Here is a 20,779-nt window from a genome sequence, read left to right as displayed (position 1 = left end):
TTTTCTCAATAACCAAACTGTATGTGCATGTCAGCATGCATGTGGAGACAAGTGTGCAAGATAGTGACTTTTAAATTCAGGACAAGTGTGTCAGAATAAATAACATTCTTTGTTTTAAATTTACAGATGTTTGCTACCACTTTGGGATTCACACTTGGTGAGTAACAAAAGACACACCTTTTACACACAAAACACAGTTTTACCACAGGCAGTACAGCGAAAACAAATTCTGTCCACAACAATTTTTGACCAAAAATATCTGTACGGCTTCACTGTATTCTATAAAAGATGCTGTTGTAAGTACAAAAGTAGAAATAAAATCCATTGGACCAAGAAACCTGTTTGGGAATAACTGATACGGAATACACAAGCACAGAGGTTATGCTGACCTGATACAGGACACTGGTTAGACTTCAACTGGAGGATTGCGTACAGTTCAGGGTGCCACACTTCAGAAAGCAAGTGACCACAGAACACATCACAAGAATGTTTTCAGGGAATGACAAGTCTCAGTTATGAAGATATACTGGGGAATTTGGGATTGTTTTCAATGGAGAGGAGAAGGATAAAGGAGATTTGATAAAAATTTACAAAATCATGGGAAGTTTGGATAGAGTACACAGGGAGAAACTGTTCCTGCTCATAAAAGGATCCAGAAGGAGATAGCATTGAATTAAAGTGATGCTGAAAAGAAGATAATGCGATGTGAGAAAAAAGAAATTTCGCATAACAAGGGATTCGGGTCTGAAATGAAACAAAGGAACAATTGAACCTGGAGGCAGGTTCAATTGAGATATTGAAGAGAGCAATGGACAATGATTTTAAATAGAAACAATGTGTGGGATTATGGAAAAATAGTGGGAAGATGGCATAACATTATGGTGCTCATGATGAGACATAATGGGTTAATAGTCTCCTTCTGCATTGAAACAATTCTGTTATTTACTGCATTACAGTTTCAAGCCCAACTTATTTATCAGTAGTAACAAAGAGTAGAAAGCACTAAAATACAGCCAAATCCTTATTTGTATTCAATTAGCCACAAAGTGCAGACATTGAATTTAACAGCATCTGATATGCTTGGTTATAGGGGTATCATTGTTTACTGATTATGATATAGTGCTGAATTTACAAATTGATTACCCAATTGATGATAGAGACTGAAACTTAAAAGTGATATATTTCTTCAGAATGAGCCAAACTCTTTGTACAATGGAATACTCTCTCAACAAATCACACAGACCTTAATGCAAGTTTTAATGCCCAATAACATCTCAGGTCAGGGAAATGTGGAGGAAGATTTATTTTTGCTATACAGAATTCCTTTCTCCAGAATCTTGCTAAAGTAAAGTGGAAAACTGAAGTTAAGAATTAAACCTTCTATCTCATAGGAAGTATTAATAGTTTCTAACTATGGGATTCATCATTTTGTTCTCCCCTCTCTAGCCATTGTCCAATAGGGTGAGTGTTAGTGTGTTGTTCTACATTTAACCCTATACATGCAATATACTTCCTGCTTATCAGAGGGTAGAGAAATTGAAGAAAACAACAGTATCAAAACAATGCATATAGCTTTTGTTTTCTCTTGGTAAAACTGTAGGATAAGAAATAATGAGTACTGTGTCTAACATCAGTGTTCCTGTATATTGCTGGTAACTCTGTAGCTCACTCAAGAGGACTCAAGATACCAAATTTCTCGGGGAAAGGAAGTCAAGAATAAAATACTGAGTATTTCTATCTGATTACAGTCATTTTATCATTCTCCTCCGTTACCTCGATTTTGATTTCTTTGGGAAGGGAGGAGCAATAGGAGGACAGTAATTTATGGTGAAATTGTTGCCCTTTACACCTACTGTTCTTGGGTATTTTTCCAGTGGTTCCTGCAAATGGTACTGGGAGAAAAAAAGTAATAGCAAATTGATGAGCTTCAGTGCTGGTGAAATGTGAAACTTAAAATGATTCAGAAAAGATTTACAAGGATGTTTCCAGGATTGGAGAATTTGAGCTACAGGGCGAGGTGAATAGGTTGGGGCTATTTTACTTGGAGCATCGGAGACTGAGGTGTCACCTTTTAATGGTTTATAAAATTATGAGGGGCATGGATAGTGTGAATAGCCAACATCTTTTTTTTAATCAGGGTAGGGGAGTCCAAAATTAGAGAGTACGGATTGAATGTGAGAGGGGAAAGATACAAAAGGGACCTAAGGGACAACTTTTTCACACAGAGGGTGGTGCATGTACGAAACAAGCTGCCAGAGGAAATGGTGGAGGCTGGTACAATTACAATATTTAATAGGCATCTGGATGGGTATCTGAATAGCAAGAGTTTAGAGGGATACAGACCAAGTGCTGGCAAATGGGACTAGATCAATTTCGGATATCAGGTAGACATGGGTGATTTGGACTGAAGTCTGTTTCCGTGCTGTACATCTCTATGATTCGATTATGAGCCCAAACTTGCAAACTAAACGTACCAACCATTTATTAAGATTGGGCAACAAAGATATCAGAAGCGAGTCTGGTACGGAAATCTGTCCAGAATCAACAGAAACTTTTCATGTAGTTAAAAGCTGCTCCCCCTTTGATCAGGATTGACATAGTTGACACCATTAGATAATAAGGAAATCTATCTCATGCATTGTGATGGAAATAGAATTTTTCTACTGACCTGGGTTCTGTGCCAAATGACAGAGGCACGAGTGTGACCAAGTTTGTTACGGCAAGGTCCTTTATCGTAATGAATTAATAGAAAGTCATCCTGTTTTAAAAGGAATAAGTTCAAGATATTAACATTGTAATCCAGTCAAAATGCACTGAACCTTCGTTTCAAAAGGATCGCCAAAAAGATAGGTTTTCATTGTACAAATTAATTCCTCAAACATTTAAAGAGGAAACACTATCCTATCCAAGAAAGGAAAAGGAAACTTTAACCTCAGTGGGCAAATACAATAGATGTTTTTTATTTACAAAAACAAGTCCCAAGTGACCATTTCCTCACAATGTCTTTTTTAAATAATGACATTTACTGGCTGTTGTTTTTTTCCATTTGCCACTGAGAATTTGCTAAAACATAACAACTATTCACTAGGGACAAATAATGGGAAAAAGGTTCCCCAAGAGCCTGCCGTAGATTGTCAATAATATAAAGGCAGCCTCTCTTTGCTGCAAAGTGGATCCACTGTGAAAGCTTCTTTTATGCAGCATCTCACTTGAGCACATCACAGTCTATTCAATGATAAGCCAGTAACCCACAGAGCCTGGTATGAGTGCCGCTAAATGTGGCTTGATTAAAGTAAAAATCTCACAACACCAGGTTATAGGTCAGCAGGTTTATGTGGAAGTACAAACTTTCAGAGCGCTGCTCCTTCTTCAGGTAGCTAGTGGGTCAGAATCATAGGTCTCAGAAGTTATAATAAAAGATCAAAGTGTTATAAAAAAGATGGGCTGTATTGATCAGTTGAATGATGCTTTGATCTTTGACTGTAACTTCTGTGGCCTATGATCCTGTCCCACTAGCTATCTGTAGTCAGGAGCAGTGCTCCGAAAGTTTGTACTTCCAAATGAACCTGTTGGACTATCACCTGGCGTTGTGTGATTTTTAACTTTGCCCACCCCAGTCCAACACTGGCACCTCCACATCATTTATTAATGTAGACTACCCTTAACTGTTCAGCAGGTAAATATATTTGATAAACAACAGGAAACCCTGTTGTTAAGTTCCTGGCATGTATTTGATTTCACTAAACTTTCCCAGGATGGCAAGACTGACATATGAAGAAAGAGTGGTTGGAGTGGATTTACACTGACTGAAATTTAGAAGAATCATAGAAACATATAAAATCCTGATGCAACTGGACAGGCTAGATGCATGAAGAATGCTCCCAATGTTGGGAGAGTCCAGAATTAGCGCTCTAGGAATAAGGGGTAAGCCATTCAAGACTGAGATGAGGAAGAATTTCTTCACTCAGAGAGTTGTGAACTTGTAGAATTCTCTAACACAGAATGCTGTAGGGGCTAGTTCATTAGATATAATCAAGAGAGAGCTGGACGTGGCCTATTTGGTTAAAGAGTTCAAGGGGTATGGAGAGAAAGAGGAAATGGGATACTGAGATTGCATGATCAGCCACAATCAAGCTGCAGGCTTGAAGGGCTGAATGGTCTACTCCCACACCTATTTTCTTTGCTAGGTGTATAACAGCACCATCCCCAACCTTACTCTATCCTTTTGGCAGCAGGAATAGAACAAAACTAGGCCTGACTCTCTAGACTGCTATCGATTTGCTGGAAGATGTGGCCTGTGTGGACATTGTGATAGAGTTCTGCTTGCAGCTATCAGCATAACTATGAGCAAATTCCAATGAGCCATTGCAAGATGCCAGGGAATTCTAAATGTATGAGAGTCAAACTTCAAACCACTTGCATTTATAATACTGATCAGAGTCTCAGAGTGAAACTGAATTTCCACCAAGTAGCTTTGTTCTTCAAATTGCACTTATATTGCACAGATGCAAAATGACACGTTTTAAAATTTTCTAATATATGTAAAAGAAATGACTAAGAAAAAGAGCAGTGTACACCAACAAAACTAGTGACTGGTTTTATACTGTTTTTTTCTTTCAAAAATAATTTTCAGTAATTTTAAATCAGGTTACTTTTGGCTGGAATACTGGAGGTTCTTATGAAAATACTTAGTTTTGCCAATAACCCATTTTCAAGCTCATTAATAAAACTTCAGCAAATCATTATTCTTGCATCTGCTTAAGCAATATTACTCAATGAAGAGAAAGGAAAATCACATGATACTTTTTACTATGCTGCAAAATTATTCTGGATTATTGAAAATTTTACTTTTAGGATTATACAAATGAATTTTTCCGAGAAATTTGGACTGTACATTACTCAAATCAGTTTTGAATCAATTTTTGAGTCAAGGGGAAACATTCCACCTCATCACATTTAGCCTTGGGTTACTGCTGCATAATATAAACTTTTTTTTTTAGATTAGTTACAGTGTGGAAACAGGCCCTTCGGCCCAACAAGTCCACACCGCCCCGCCCTACATCTACATCTACCCCTTACCTAACACTACGGGCAATTTAGCATGGCCAATTCACCTGACCTGCACATCTTTGGAGTGTGGGAGGAAACCGGAGCACCCGGAGGAAACCCACGCAGACACGGGGAGAACGTGCAACCTCCACACAGTCAGTCGCCTGAGGCGGGAATTGAACCCGGATCTCCGGCGCTGTGAGGCAGCAGTGCTAACCACTGTACCACCGTACCACTGTACTATTGGGTTCAGTGATTTAGTTATGAGATTGACAATAATGACAAAAATTAATTGAAAGACCTACTTTAATACTCAAAAGATGTAAGTTATTCAATCAAGACTTTTACCCAGAGACATTGATTTAAAATGGATGAAATTAGCCTTTTGTTTGTTTCTTCTACTATGCTAACTTATTGTGAAAATTACAATTTTACCAAAATGCTCCTCTATAAAAAAAAAGTAGCAAATGTTGGAATGGCAATGAGAAAAAGGATTAAAATATGTATAGAAGCTTGACAAACAAAATGCACTGCTATGTTCTAAGTGCAGAAAATGCTGAAGGAGGAAGGGAAAGAAATGTATGGAGGTCTTTAGATTCCAGACAAAACAGATTTGAAGATTTGGCAGATTTCTCTAATACTTGACATTTCTTACAACTTGGAAAAATGTCCAATCAACTAGAAGGGCCAGCTCTTAAAATACAATCAGAGACAAAACAAAAAGAAACTGCACATGCTGGAAACGAAGGGAGACGAGCAGGATGCTGGAAGAACACAGCACAACAGGCAAAGTACCCCAACAAGGGTTGCTTATGGATGATTTGCTATTGTTTGAAAAGTATATAAGAAACATTGATCAGAACTTGAACCCTCTGAGTTGGTACTTCTTGCTTTTATACTAATATTACAATGTATTTACTGTGTTATACAATGAGTGGATAATGAAATAGAACAGAGTTTATCAAAGTCATATGATGTAACACCTACTAATATGATTCAACTGTACAGTATATCAGGCCCTTAGCTTAGCAAAACATCCTAGTGCGCTTCACAGGACAACATGTGGGATATGTCATAACTATGTGAAAAGCAACATCTTTTAAAATGTCTACAGAGAGGCTAATGAAGATCTGACTGTTTTTACATAATTATCATGTACAACCTAAGTGGAATTAGAATAGTTGATACAGTATAACTTTCTAAATATCCATAACCTCAAATATGAATACGTTTGTTTGGTGGGAGAGTGGTGTTAATACTAAGTCCTTTTTTGGGTTTGTTGCTAATTTATGTAGTGTGAGAGAACTGAAATTTGTCATGATTTCAGCATATATTTCCAAATTACACACCTCAAATACCAGTAATTGGCCACAACTCCAGGCTAATCTCTGCAAAACACTTAACAAAAAGTAATGCCGTCAAAATAAATGTTCCATTCTCTTACAAGTTGAATAGAACACAAGAACAAACAAAGAATTACAGAATTGTTACAGTATAGAAGGAGGTCATTAGAGAATTTGACTTATTGCCAATCTCCTGCCTGTTCCCCTTGCACACTGATTCCATATTCAAAGCACAAATGCTAAGATGCTCATATTAAAATGTTCATAAAAATTGTACTTCACAAATTAGAAGGTCACTGCCGAGTGATATATGCTGCCTTGGTAATATCATTAAGATAACTGCAGGGTGGAAATAATTTCATTATCTTCCTTTGGTGGATGACAGCATGTAACTAATAAACAAATTTAGAAACTGCCTTTAGAATATTCTATGCACAATTACCTCACTGTCTGGAAAGCAAGCTATTTATAATGGCTACATGTGGATTTTAGATAGCAGCACAGATAACTTCCAATCCCAGTGAAAAATGTGGAATGCTCAAGACTCTTCTGATGTGACCAAACCAATGTTTGCATTCCACACATTAACTATTTGTGTAACTATGACTATGAATCTTTTAAATTAATGACTAGATAGAGGAGCAAATGTGCATTGGGCAGACCAAATCTTAAACTTAAACCTTTCAATATTCAAAGCAGCACATGTGAAATCATGGGCAAGATTCCACTCCATTGTGATGCAGTGAATTTTGAACTGTGAGTAAAACATTTGTGTTAACAGAGTGCGTTGAAGTACATGACATTGCATATTTATTTTGGTATATTCATGTGGCCTGTATAAAGTCAAGTCTATTGGCACAACTTATTAATAAGTGTGTAAATTTTCTTTTTACATTTTCCGATTTCAAACTCTGCAATGACCAAAGGACAGTACTAAATATGGATAGGCTGCTGCTTGGAAAATTAAGTCGTCCTTTGATTTTTTTTTTAGCTCACTCAGCATGCAAGCATTTAGTTTTCTCATCAACAGTCTAACAGTCTCTAGAATGATTCCAGAGTGTTGGTTTTTATTTGCCAATTGTAAATAATTCGCTGACTAAAGATGGTACATTACTGCATTACAGGAGGTCAATGTATTTCTTACCAGCTACCTACAAGTGCCAATGACAGCTTCAATTTACAGATACCTAAACAGAGGAAGTACTGCGTAGAATGAATAAGATCACATGTTGGGTGAGCTCCATGGCTGTAAGGAGAAGATGTTCAAGTACAATTGTTTAGATTGCATTTATTTTAGAATTATTTTTCAGAAAACCATAAAAAGACATAGCAATGTCTTTCTTTATTGGAAGTAATAAAGCGAATTTTAAAAAAAGAAAAAAAAGACTATGATTTCAGCTGACTGGGGAGCAGGAAGATGTGGATCTTCTGACAGCTCCAAAACGTTTGTACAGACGCCTCTGTAGGTGGTTCAAACTCAAACTGACATCAATTTGAAATGCATAATTTGGAAAAGTTATAGTTGCAAATGAAACAGTACTATTTATGATCTCTGGACTCATTAAAAAGTCAACTTGTAATCAATTTTCCCAAATCTAATTCTGTCATCATAAATAAAGCATCGCATCCTGCTTTTTAACAATAACAGGATTTTCCAGCTCAGCGCTGATTTCACTAACTATGCAACATTATTATAAATATGCAGCCAACTAGCTGATCAGTGAAATGGGAATTGTGAAAAATTTAGAAATCTGCAAACTGACCAAAATATTGATAAAAAGGGAAGAAAAACAAAATGAGAGAAGCGACATAAAGCTAAAGGTAAGATCTTCTACAATAGCTAGAAAGGACAGTAACACCAGGTGTACCAAAAAATAAAGGTTGAATCTGGTGAAGCTACCATACAGGACTACTCACACCTTCAGCAGCATGGAATAGAGCTATGTGATCTCACAGATGTACCAGATTTCATCTCTGCAGTTCTGTGACATCCAATCATGAATGGACAATTAAACAACTCATTGGAGAACGAGACTTGACAAATATTCCCATCCTCAAATGATGGTGAAGTCAAGCTCAAAAGATGAAGTCCAAGTAACTTCACCCAGAATAAATTAGATTAGATTCCCTACAATATGGAACCAGGTTTTGGCCCAACAAGTCCACACAGACCCTCTAAAGAATAACCCACCCAGACCCATTTCCCTACCCTACATCTACCTCTGACTAGTGCACCTAACACTATAGGCAATTTAACATGGCCAATTCACCTAACCTGCACATCTTTGGACTGTGGGAGGAAACCAGAGCAACCACGAGGAAACCTACACAGACATAGGGAGAATGTGCAAACGCCACACAGAAAGTCGCCTGAGGTGGGAACCGAACCCGGGTCCCTGGCGCTGTGAGGCAGCAGTGCCAACCACTGGACCACCATTCTGCTTATGAGTGAACACATCATCTTGGTTTCCTCCTGACAGCCTTCAGTCTTCTTCACACTTGAAAATGTACCAGAAATGGAGTGTGACCAAAGGGTTAATAGTAGTGAGGAACTTCATGTAATTAGTATCAACAGTGATAAAATATTGGAGGAAATTAGGGAACTAAAAAAGGAAAAATCCTGAGGATATAACTGATCACATCCTAGGATCCTAGAAGAGATAGCTACAGAAATGGTGGATTCATGAGTTCCCAAAACTCCTTAGATTTTAAAACTATCCAAGCAGATTGGAAGCTAGCAAAAGAAACGTTTCTACTTTGGAGAGGGAGAGGAAAAGAAATGGAACAATAGACCAATTATCCTGACATCAGTCAAAGAAAATGCTGGAATCATTATTAATGACGTTTCAACAATGCATTTAGAAATCATTGCATAATCAGACAAAATCAATATGGTTTTACAAAAGGAGATCATGTTTGCTGCATTTATTCTAGTTCTTTGAGGCTTTAGCTAATTGGGTCGATAAACAGGAGCCAGAAGATGTAGCAGACATGGATTTCCAAAGGACATTTGATAGTACACCTTATATGAGGCCAATATGCAAGTTAAGGGTCTAATGGGTTGCTTGTCATTATTAACATGATTGGAGGATTGGTAATAGATATAAGCCAGGCAGTGAAGCTAAATGTCATAGTTTCAAGTTGGCTGGCTGTAATTAGTGGAGTGACTCAAGGGTCACTGGGATGTTTTCCTAGAGAAGGATGCTACATTAATATATATCATTGTTGACGGGGTTGCTTTAGTAGTGACTCTTTTGCTAATTACATTGTTTACTATGCCATAATTGCATTTAAAACTAGTGCTGTTCAATCATACGAATGTATTTTAAATTGGGATGATCTCCTTCTAGAACCACCTTAGGTGTAAATATGATCTGAAATGCTTCAACGTGAACAATCATCCAACTCCTTGTTTTTATTTTATGAGGTGAAGTGAGTTTCTTCATTTCACTTACATCAAGTGATTCCAGACAGTACCAGCAAAAGGCGTGCTTGCAGTTTTTGCACATCATCTGTGCACAGCCTTCATCTCTTTCAATGTAGACTTTGCACTTTGGGCAACGTTTGATTGGAACATCGTCCTCCTCGTCATTTTCAAAGAATGAGCTGGGTGGGGAACAAAACAACCATTTTGAGAAAAGTCTGGTACCAATATCTTGAGCAACAGTGCAAAGGAACATACCAGACACACAATTACTCAAAAGCCAGAACAGGTTTCTCCTGAAGTAATGATTAGATTAGATTAGATTCCCTACAGTGTGGAAACAGGCGCTTCGGCCCAACAAGTCCACACCGACCCTCCGAAGAGCAATTCATTCAGACCCATTCCCCAAATTTCCCTCTGACTAATCCACGTAACACTATGGGCAATTTAACATGGCCAATTCACCTAACCTGCACATCTTTGGACTGTGGAAGGAAACTGCAGCAGCTGGAGGAAACCCACGCAGACAGTTGCCCAAGGCGGGAAATGAACCAGGGTCCCTAGCACTGTGAGGCAGCAGTGCTAACTACTGAGCTACCAAGCCGCCTCTTCATTTGCCATCTGCATTCCAATAGCCATCCAGCAAAAAACCTATTAAATTGTATGTTTAATTTCGAAGGCATCTCAAATATCTTGGGGAAGTAAAACCCAACTAATCTAAGTGTTCAAACTATTGACACATATCTCTCATTATTCTGACTAGAGCAGGTGCCTCATTTGTTTGACAAATAAGAGATTTTAAAATTGGAACATCTGTTTGCTTCATTTTTTCCTGGCGAGGAGTTAAAATTCTTATCACCATTTTTCACATGACTTTGAACCATCTACTTGCTCAAGTAGATGGAAAGAGATCTCACGACACTGACTGAGGTGTTCTCAAATGTCCTGGCCAACATCACTTCTTCCTTAACCAACACCATCACTAACGGTTTAGAACTCCACACAGAGATTAATGACTTCAGAGTCTGATTCCACTCTTCCATGGTTTTTACCCATCTCCCATCCAGTCTTCGAATGACATGGGTTGCTTTTAGCACAGTTACCCATTCTCACACATTCTCCTATATTTAACTCTAATTAGTCAGCTTTTCTTCTGTCCTGGCCTGTTATCCAAAATCTCCTGATTTACCTATCCCTTTCATATATCTCTGGGCTCTATCTCCACCTGTCCTCTCACATCTCTCTCAGCATAAACACCACACTTTGTTCTGGCTGCTAACAGTTCTCATGGAGTCACCAGACCCCAAAACATTAATTCTGCTTTCTTCCCATATATGCTGTGATTTTCTGGCAATTTCTGTTTTTGTTTAATAGTTTATCTGGGCATTTATTCAGTTTTAAAAAATTGTATGTGACAAATTAGCTTGTTATTGGCAAGGTTGGCAAGTGTTGCCCATCTCTGGCTAACCTTGAGCTGACTGTCCTTTGCAATGGCCTAGAGAGCAAATTAAGAGTCAATCACATTGCCGCTGTTCTGGAATTACATGTAGGCTAGACTCGGTAAGGATTGATTTCCTTTCCTGAAGGACATTAGTAAGTCAGATGAGTATTTAGGACAATTGAAATGGTTATAGATTTGCTGTTAGACTAGCTTATAATTCCAGGTTCTAAATTTAAACTTCCCCACCTTCAATGGTAGGATTAGAACTCATGTCTTCAGAAGGTTAACCGAGATCTCTGGACTACTCGTCCATCTGCTGTTTGTGGGATGCTTATGGATGTAATTTATTGGCTGTATAGCATTTGAGTCATGCAGAAACTGTATTACAGTACTGGACACATACAAGTCTTCATTCTTTACTCGTGCAGTGGAACCCTTATTCTAGTGCTAGTGCTCCTGTTTTAATATTAAGAGTTTGAACTTGTGGGAACATTTAACATTCAGTCACACAAAGTATTGTTTCACTCCAGAAAAAGGTATTCAGGCTGTTGTTCCTTTGTTCAAGACTTAATACATCTCTAATGGGGGATCACTGACCAGAAACATTAACTTGATCTCTCTCCCCCTCTCCAACAACATTTAATGTTTTAGCATTTTCTGTTTTTAATCCCGATATTGACTAACAGTTCCACTGCACTTAGCAAATATATGCCTGCTTGGAAGACCATCAATTAATGGCAGCCTTATTTCCAGTTACTCTTATAAAGTTCAGAGTGGTACCAGGAATAATCCATTGCAGTTCTGAGGAACATCTTTAATAAACAGGAGTGTGACATCACTCCCCTGTTATGTAACAGCAAAGGTAGGACCTGCTGCTAATAAGCAAAAAAAGTACCTTGATTCACCAGGAAGAAATGAGGTAACAGGCAGGTTTTCTTGGCAAGCCTGCCCTGGATGCCAGTTCGCTTTGCAAAGGGAGCAAAACTCCAAGTTACAGGCTGCACACTGTACCAACTGGGGCTTCTGTAGTTCCTCCGTTAGTTGGCAGACAGACTGGCAAGTGGCGGATGGGCACCAGGTTCGGCATGGATCCAAAAGCACTTCTGAAAAACAAATAGCTTTCTAACCAATTTTATAAAGGAGGTAGAAACCGTAATATGTGCCCTACGACAGATAGCTTCTAATAAGCTGATGCACCCACCTACAAACTATTCTGCAGTCTTGTATTAAGATGAATCAATATCATTTTAATCCAAACAAAGAAAACAACTGTACTTACTAAGTGCCACATGAAAGATTATTGCAAAACAAAAATAAGATCACACACTGTTGGCGTAACATATTTGTACAGACAGAAGGTTGACTGGCTGGTAGAAAACAGCATTAACATAAATGGGTCTTTTTCAAATTGGCAGAATGTGACAAGTGGTTTTCTGCACGAGTCTACACTGGGGTTTCAACTTTTTACAATTTATATCCAAGCCCCAGATGTAGGGAATAAATATTACAAAAGATAAAGAATAAAATATGCAGTGAAAAGGATGAGGATGTAAATGCAGATAGATGGTGAAGGGAGTGGGCAAGAATCTGGTCGATGGAGCAGCATAATGCAGGACAATGTGAAGCTCTCTTTGCTAGAAAACATTAGAAAGCAGAGTATTACTTAAGTTGAAGATGACTGCAGATTCCAAGATGCACAAAGATTTATGTACACTGAGTCACAAGAGATTAAGATGCAGTTGGAAGTAATTACGACTAATGGAATGCTATCCTTTATTATGACAAAATTATTACAAGGATGTTCTTACACTAAAAAAGGTACAGGGGTGATTCACCAGGATTTTGGCGTGGTTGGAGTGATTCATCTGTGAGGAGAGACTAGATAGGATGGGGCTGCTTCCTTTACAGCAGAGAAGGCTGAGGTTGCAGCAGGGGCAGGAGTGGTGGGGGAGACCTGATTTGAAGCATTCAAAGGGGTGTAGATAGGGTAGACGGGGATCAATCTTTCCTCATTATCGAGGGGTAAATAACTAGGGGCACAGTTTTAAGGTAAGGAGCAGGAGGTTCAGAGGGGATTTGGGGAAATTACCTTCCCCCCAGACGGTGGTGGTCAGTATCTAGGACTCACTGTCTAAAAGGGTGGCTGAGGTGGAAACTCTCACAACGTTTAAGAAATTTTGAGATGAACACTTGATACGATATAGCATACAAGGATATGGGCCAATTGCTGGAAAATAGGATTAGAACAGATAGATGCTTGATGACCAGCATGGACAGAATCTGCCGAAAAGCCTCATTCTGTGCTGTAAAACTATGACTCAAAAACCAGGAGCCACTGTGCAAAAATTGAGAATTGCCCTTTTCGGTCAGGGAATTTTTCTCTCAGAAGATCACGTAATTTTCGAACACTGTTTGAGAAGGTAGTGCATATGGAGTCATTAAATATTGTTAAAGTGAAAGTAAATATATTTGAGTCAAGCAAGAGAATCAAAGGTTAGTGGGGGAGGATAGATGAGATTGAAGTCAAAACAGCACCAGATCAGCAAAGATCTTATTGAACGGTGTAGCACACTCAAAAGGGCCGAATGGCCTATGTCTGTTTGCATAATATAATTCACTTGCCTTTTTCAAACTGCAATCTTTTATACCTCTGCATAAGTTCTGCTGCAACAACACATTCAATCTGATGGAAAGATGAAGAGTGAAATACCGGTAAGTGCAAAAATGATCATATTTCAAGCCTCATCATCAATGAAATAATGCACAAATGAGCGTATGATTCAAAATATCTTTCGTTCTAATTTTACTTCCAGGTCATGTTTACATCAAGTACATTTAAAATGTTAAAGCTCACTGGATTCTTGTGATACAAAAAGTTGGAAGTCAAAGCTACAAATGCTGAGTGTACAAACACATGCAGAGAGTAAACGAGACAGTAATTGCAGTTATGTTGTCAATTAATCACTACAAAGATACAGTTTTTACCTCATTTTCCTGTAGATGACCTCTCTTTGGGCAAGCGGCATCGGGGCAGCTTATTGAGGATTCCAGGCCCTCTTTAATTAAAAGTTCCACGTATTGTTTCAGACACTGTTGGCAAACCAGAGCAAAGTAACAAAACTCTTCTGCCCCAGGATTTATACATCTTCCCAAATACGACTCTCTCTCTCTCTCTGCCACTGCCCTGCCTACGTCCACCTCCTCCCACTCTGAATCCCAAGTTTTAAAAGAAGGAAAATTTCTCATTATTTTAAGTAAAAACACCTTGTGCCCATTGTCAGGTCAAGGTTTACTATGAGAGACTATCAGTCCAAAACTGAGAGTACCAAGGCAACATTTGTTTAAGTGACGCAAGACCTATTATGCAAGTTTTTCAAGCGAGATTGGCAATTATCAACTGTGCTCTGCTAAACTCGAGCACTCTTGCTGCTGGATTAAAAACTGCCCAAAGATTCTTCCATCAACAAAATTAGGAGAACTTTATTCTGACAGCCTGGGCTGGATTTAAAATGACTCCGAAGTCTTGTGTTTTCCACAAAACACTCCACAGCCAATCTGTTCACTGCTGAGGGACTGACCATATTTTCTGTAGTCATGATTTGGAGATGCTGGTTTTGGACTGGGGTGGACAAAGTTAAAAATCACACAACACCAGGTCTCTCCACCCTTCAGGCTCTCTGCCTGTATTTCTGATGATGGGCTTTTGCCCGAAATGTCGATTTTACTGCTCCTCGGATGCTGCCTGAACTGCTGTGCTTTTCCAGGTCCACTTTAATCTAGACTCTGGTTTCCAGCATCTGCAGTCATTGTTTTTACCCAGGTTATAGTTCAACGGGTTTAATTGAAAGCACTAGCTTTCGGAGCGCCGCTCCTTCAACCATCTGATGAAGGAGCGTCGCTCCGAAAGCTAGTGCTTCCAATTAAACCCGTTGAACTATAACCTGGTGTTTTGTGATTTTTAATATTTTCTGTAGGAAGTATGGCAACTAATTTGTTCATAGCATGAAGTTGCTATTAATAAAGGACCAAATGGCTAGACAATTTGTTTTAGCCGATGAAGATTGAGGAATAAAAATTGTTCAGGGCACCAGGGAGAACTCCCCTGCTCCTTGAAATCATATCCTGGGATCATTCAAATCCACCCTGAAGGACAGATACTTTAATGTCACATCTGAAAGATAGAACACTGCATTTTTGGAGATCATGTCAGTATGGTGCTGAAATACCACCTTGGGTATTGGACTCGAAGCTGAAGATTAGGACTGGAGTCAGGAGGCAATGGTGCTAAAACTGTGGAAGCCGAATCCCTAACTGATCACACCTCCCTTCAAAAATAATTCACAAGTAGTTTCCCTAATTCTGCAAGTCAGAAGTTAACCTAAACAAAAACAAAGGCACAACCACGTTTGTTAGCAATAATATGAGTGAAAACTTTGGAATTTGGCTCAACACTAAGCAACTATACCAAACTTCAATGTATGGCACAGCCCTGCCACATGTCCAGTTGAAGGTAACAACTGGGCGAAAAGATACACCATTGACAAATACATTTGATTAGAAATATTTCACTCCTGAACAACTCAAGAGATATGAAACTGAGCCAAACCAATTCAAGTCAAACAAGGTTTGATCTCTTGTTTATGAGAAATTAACTTGTTCTCAAACACAGAGCCCTACGATACAAGCAATGGTCTCAGCATCCTACGAATTAAGGAGCAGAGGATAAATCCAGGATATTTTAATCAGATATAGAGAGAGAAACTTCTCCTCCCTTCAGGTGAAACAGTGATTCTTTTATATCTTCTTTTATTCAGTGTACTCAGAGCAACATACTATCCAGCTTCCACTGCATTGAGGGGACCAAATGGACCGATGACAATTTTGCATAACACCTCCATTCATGACCCTGAGCTTCTGGTCATCTCCATCTCTTTCCTTGCCTCTGTACTCCCTTAAAACCTGTCACATCTTTAACTTTTCTCAGATCCAATGAAAGACCGTCTGCTTGAAACACTAACTTGGTTTCTCGCTCCATGGATGAGACTATTACCAGAATTTTTGATTTTTATTCTAAAAGTCAGGTTTTCTGCTTTATCACAAACCATCCTAGAAGAATGATAATTCACTGTTCTAATTTCAAGATAACAAATGGCTACTTTAACTAAATGACCATTTTGATGTATATGGAATGGCTTCCCACCAACACCTGAAGATGCTCCAACCAGAGCTCCTCTGCTTTTTCTGTTTCCTTCTCTTTCATTCGTCCCATGGATCTGGTGGCGTGTCATGGCCTGGTCTCCTTGAGGGTCTCAGCTTGGTGTCTTGGCGGTATGTCAGCGCGTCTCTCAGTGGCTCATGGTGGTGTCTCGGCTTGGTGTGCGAGTGGGTACTGCCTGGGTATGCTCCAGAGACAGCAGGGGAGATCGGAGAGGTGGCAGTTCCAGCAGCAGTGACGGTATCTATGGTGATGGCTCCCAGAACAGACAGCTGAAGTCTCTCGGAGAGCAAGACAAGCGGAGGACTCATCAGAGACTGGTGAACTTTTAATTTATCCCTTTATTTTCCCAGTTTAAACTACAAAATATGTCAACATAAACTATAATCTATTTCTTTATTTTTCTACTATTCTATGAAGTAATGCTTAACTTATTAACTCTTGTTTCTGTTACTACATTGTACATAAGCTTTTTTTGTACCTAGGCACTTGGTGACCTAAGATGGTGCCATGTGTGGTGAAATTATTCCCTTTTCACTGTATTCCAGTACTCCTGTAAATAAAATCTTTTAAAAAAATAACAGAAGGATACTTCATATGCAGCAGTCGGCTTCTGACTTCCAAAAGGTAAAGAGATGGAAGGGTTTACTTCATGTATCACATCATTATTAATTCCTGTCCTGAATTAGTCCAAGAGAACTAGGAAGTATCTGCAATGTTAAACGTTTTGCAACAGGTAATGAGGATTTGGGAAGACTTGATAAGCAAATTAAGGGACGAATTTCTGGTCCAATATTGTTGAGCAGTACAGTAGCTAATATTTAAAATAGTGTTCGCAGTGGAAAGTACAGATATTCAAATTACAGAGAAAACAATTCTCATACACTATCAAAAGGAGGCAAGTACAGGTAGATAGATAGATAGATCCCTACAGTATGGAAACAGGCCCTTCGGTCCAACAAGTCCACGCCGACCCCGAAGAGTATCCCACCCAAACCCATTCCCCTACATTTACGCTGACTAATGCACCTAACCTACACATCCCTGAACACTATGGGGCAACTTAGCATGGCCAATCCATCTAACCTGCACATCTTTGGATTTAGGACAGCTTACTGTGTAAAGCCAATCTAAATTTCACACTGGTTGGTTCTCTTTCAAAAGAATCATTATTTATAGAAATGGCAAACCCAGAAGACAAGAAGCTTAAAACCAATGGCACAAGAAATCCATGCAGCTAATCTGAGAATCATCATATTTCTGAGATCTACAGCTAGTGGAGATAGTTATTGTTTGAAAATTGATCAAGCCTATGGAAGGTGATGGATGTAATTTCCCCAAATGTGGATTCAATAGGAAGATAATGGAAACCAAAGTTAAGAACCACAGACAAACTGCAAAATTATGGATAGACTCTCAGAAGAATCCAATCTGCCTAGTTCCACAGGCTTCTACACACAAGAGGCTCCATGACCCTAATTGCCAGACTAGGACAATGAGTGCCTAATCTCCAAGAAATAACTGGGAAGATAGAAAGTGCCATCTGTTTTTGTGGTAGAAAGTTTAGCTTTTTTTTTGAAAAAGGTTTCCTTATACTGTATTTAAAACAGTGAACAAATAACTGAATATTACACCTTCTTGGATGATGGTATAAGATTCCTAATTAGTACTCAGCTTTAAACTGAATGAAAATGGGGAGTTTAAATCAATTCTACGAACTTAGATCAGAACTTTTGCTTTTGTATTTGTGTATTATTCCTCAGTCAATGAGAGAGAGATGTGAAAGAATTGGTCTGAGCAACTTGGAGAAATTGATAGTCAGCCAGAAGTCACACATAATCCAGTCATTTATCTGCTCTTACATGAAGAGGACCTCTTGGACAATATACCAGGATTGCAACTAGCATAATGTAATACATCCCATAAGCGGGAGAAAATTGACAAACTCTGGAGTAACAAAGAAAGAATGAAAGTTTAATAGCCAAACTCCCGAAAAGGAGTCTTCTGATTTAAATAAGGACATAAAATGGGAAATGGCCCACAAATGAATATTTAGTCCATTTACAGGGAATTATACACATTATGTTTTTTTTGAGGGGGTGAATAGGGGGCATGGTTCCTGATCAATAAGAGTGAGCGGGTTCAGCTGTTACATATGGCAAGAAGCTAGTTAAAGAGCTTCTAAAGGAATTACAGATCTGAGTTTGAGAATTGTACAGTCTGATAATCTTTAAAGATTTTGGCTGATGAAAGATTAATCTGGCTGGACCACATGCCCACTCACATTCTGGGATTAACTATTGCAAGGAAGGTGCATTCTTATCTCACCAATACTTCATCCTTAATTTTCGCACTCACTTATGTTAGCACCCATGGTCTTTACCAACAAAAATGTAGCTCTTTACACTTTCAACCGTGGAGCCATGCAGACATTAGCTGGCTTCACCTTGTTAAGAATGGGATTTTAACAGTACCTTACCATCTGAGCTAGGACAGACAAACCACCAGTGATTCCATTTTTAATCATTATCCAGACTTTTCTGCATAAAGGACAATTTGTTGGATCCAGCTGTGATGACTCCAAAGCCTAATCAGCATTCTAACACTGACACTTCTAAGGACAGTTGCTTTTGGTAAGGTACTGTCAGCACCAGTGGAACTGGATTCCAACACGTCATTTTTTTTTAAAGACAGCACGAAACTCTGAAGGGAAACAAAAGCTGTACTGTAGCTACCAAATACAACAGATTCGTATAAATTACTTATATAAAATCTGTTTGAGCAATTCACCTTCAGAGAATTCCAGAAAAAATGAAAGCTTGGTCAACTATTGTGACTCAGAAAATGGTAATCCCTTACAGCATATATTTTAGGCTTCAGTAATCAATGACAATTGAGACACCAGTTATACCAGCTTGTGGAGCCAGAGCATATGGAGACAAATGTACCAAATTTACACTTGCACCTTACAACATCTGCTATTTGATGTAGTGTAATGACACTGCTTATTACTGAATTATACCCAGCGGAAGGTTTATGTGCTAATTTCTGTTGATTAAAAAAAGCTGTCTGGTCAGCTTAGTAACACATAACTGCTCAATAGTCATAAACTAAATATCAAAATGTCTCTATGTCATTTGTTGCTGAAGTTGGGAGAAGTTCTGTGTAGGATAGCACCATTGAGCACATGTTATTATCTGATGTGGACAGGTTGAAATATCAGCCTACCCACAACTAGGACAGAATGGCAGATAATGGCAAATTCCATCAACTAACATGCTTTTGATTTTTCTATCTGTGATATCCTATGTTGACATCACCAGGCTACAACTCGAATTCAGAAGGCTGCTAATGTCATCTACTGACTTATACAATACTAGCAATCGAGACTCCTATTGCTGGAGTCTGGGAATTTTGTTGCTCTAAGTGCTATAATATTACAGATCCAATCAGACTTCAGTTTGTAGATTTTAGTTTTGTTGCTGCTACAGTTAATCTGGGAGCATCAATTTGGCTTAAAGGACATAATGCATCTAACGTTAAACTTTGATCCAATAAATATCTTTAAGCATAGATGAGAAGGACCATAAAATAGAATCATTGGTGAAGGTGGAATACTACAAATACATGTTCAATGTACACTCCATACTCTTGAACCATTGATTCCACTCAATTCTTCTTTCTCTACATAGCAGTTGTCGTCATTTAGTCATGTCGTCCTTACTTTATATATCATGTTCAATCTATTCTTACTTGCCCAATCAGGAGTGAGCAAGAATTTTAAGCATGCCCTACAAACATAAAATGATTGATCCAAGGCAATTTCAGGAATTTTTAGAAAACAGAACTATCTTCTCAGTTGAAAGTTTAATAATTCAGTGTGTTTGAACAGGAAATAGCTTATTATTTTTCTTCATGGCATTGATTAATGATAAGGACTTTGTCTCTTATATTTGGTTCCTTCTCTGTCCATAGAGTTATTTAAAGAAAGACTTGTATTTATATTCATGTTCACTTGACATCCCAAACTGCTTTACAGCCAATGAAGTTCATGAAGTGTAGTGACTCTGAAGTCTCCATTAATAACCATGCCAAAGTGATCATGTAATCTGATTGCAATGTTGACTGAAGTATAAATATTGGTCAGAACACTGGGATAATCTTACATTGCTCTTCAAAATAATACCATGGGATTTTATGTCCTCTTGAAATGCCATTTGGGGCTGTTGTTTGATATTGCACCTAAAAGACAGCAGCTCAGAGTACAGCCCTCCCTTTGTGCTGCACTGGGTGTGAATATTTTCTAA

General features: G+C 38.5%; 1 protein-coding gene across 3 annotated transcripts in view; it reads right to left on the bottom strand.

Moving 5' to 3' along the window:
• Positions 1 to 20,779, bottom strand: part of rnf144aa (ring finger protein 144aa) — a 76,119-nt gene that overhangs the window by 8,579 nt on the left and 46,761 nt on the right. For all 3 annotated transcript variants that reach the window (XM_072561245.1, XM_072561227.1, XM_072561236.1), the window contains 5 exons: positions 14,243 to 14,347; positions 13,880 to 13,940; positions 12,153 to 12,360; positions 9,848 to 9,998; positions 2,669 to 2,758 (listed from right to left, as the gene is read on the bottom strand). In XM_072561245.1, the coding sequence (XP_072417346.1) occupies positions 2,669 to 2,758; positions 9,848 to 9,998; positions 12,153 to 12,360; positions 13,880 to 13,940; positions 14,243 to 14,347 (615 nt within the window). The remainder of the gene's footprint in view (positions 1 to 2,668; positions 2,759 to 9,847; positions 9,999 to 12,152; positions 12,361 to 13,879; positions 13,941 to 14,242; positions 14,348 to 20,779) is intronic.

The sequence above is a fragment of the Chiloscyllium punctatum genome, chromosome 3, assembly GCF_047496795.1.
Source record: "Chiloscyllium punctatum isolate Juve2018m chromosome 3, sChiPun1.3, whole genome shotgun sequence".
Lineage (NCBI taxonomy): Eukaryota > Metazoa > Chordata > Chondrichthyes > Orectolobiformes > Hemiscylliidae > Chiloscyllium > Chiloscyllium punctatum.
The sequence above is the reverse complement of the archived record's forward strand: the minus strand, read 5'-3'. Positions and strand labels throughout refer to the sequence as shown.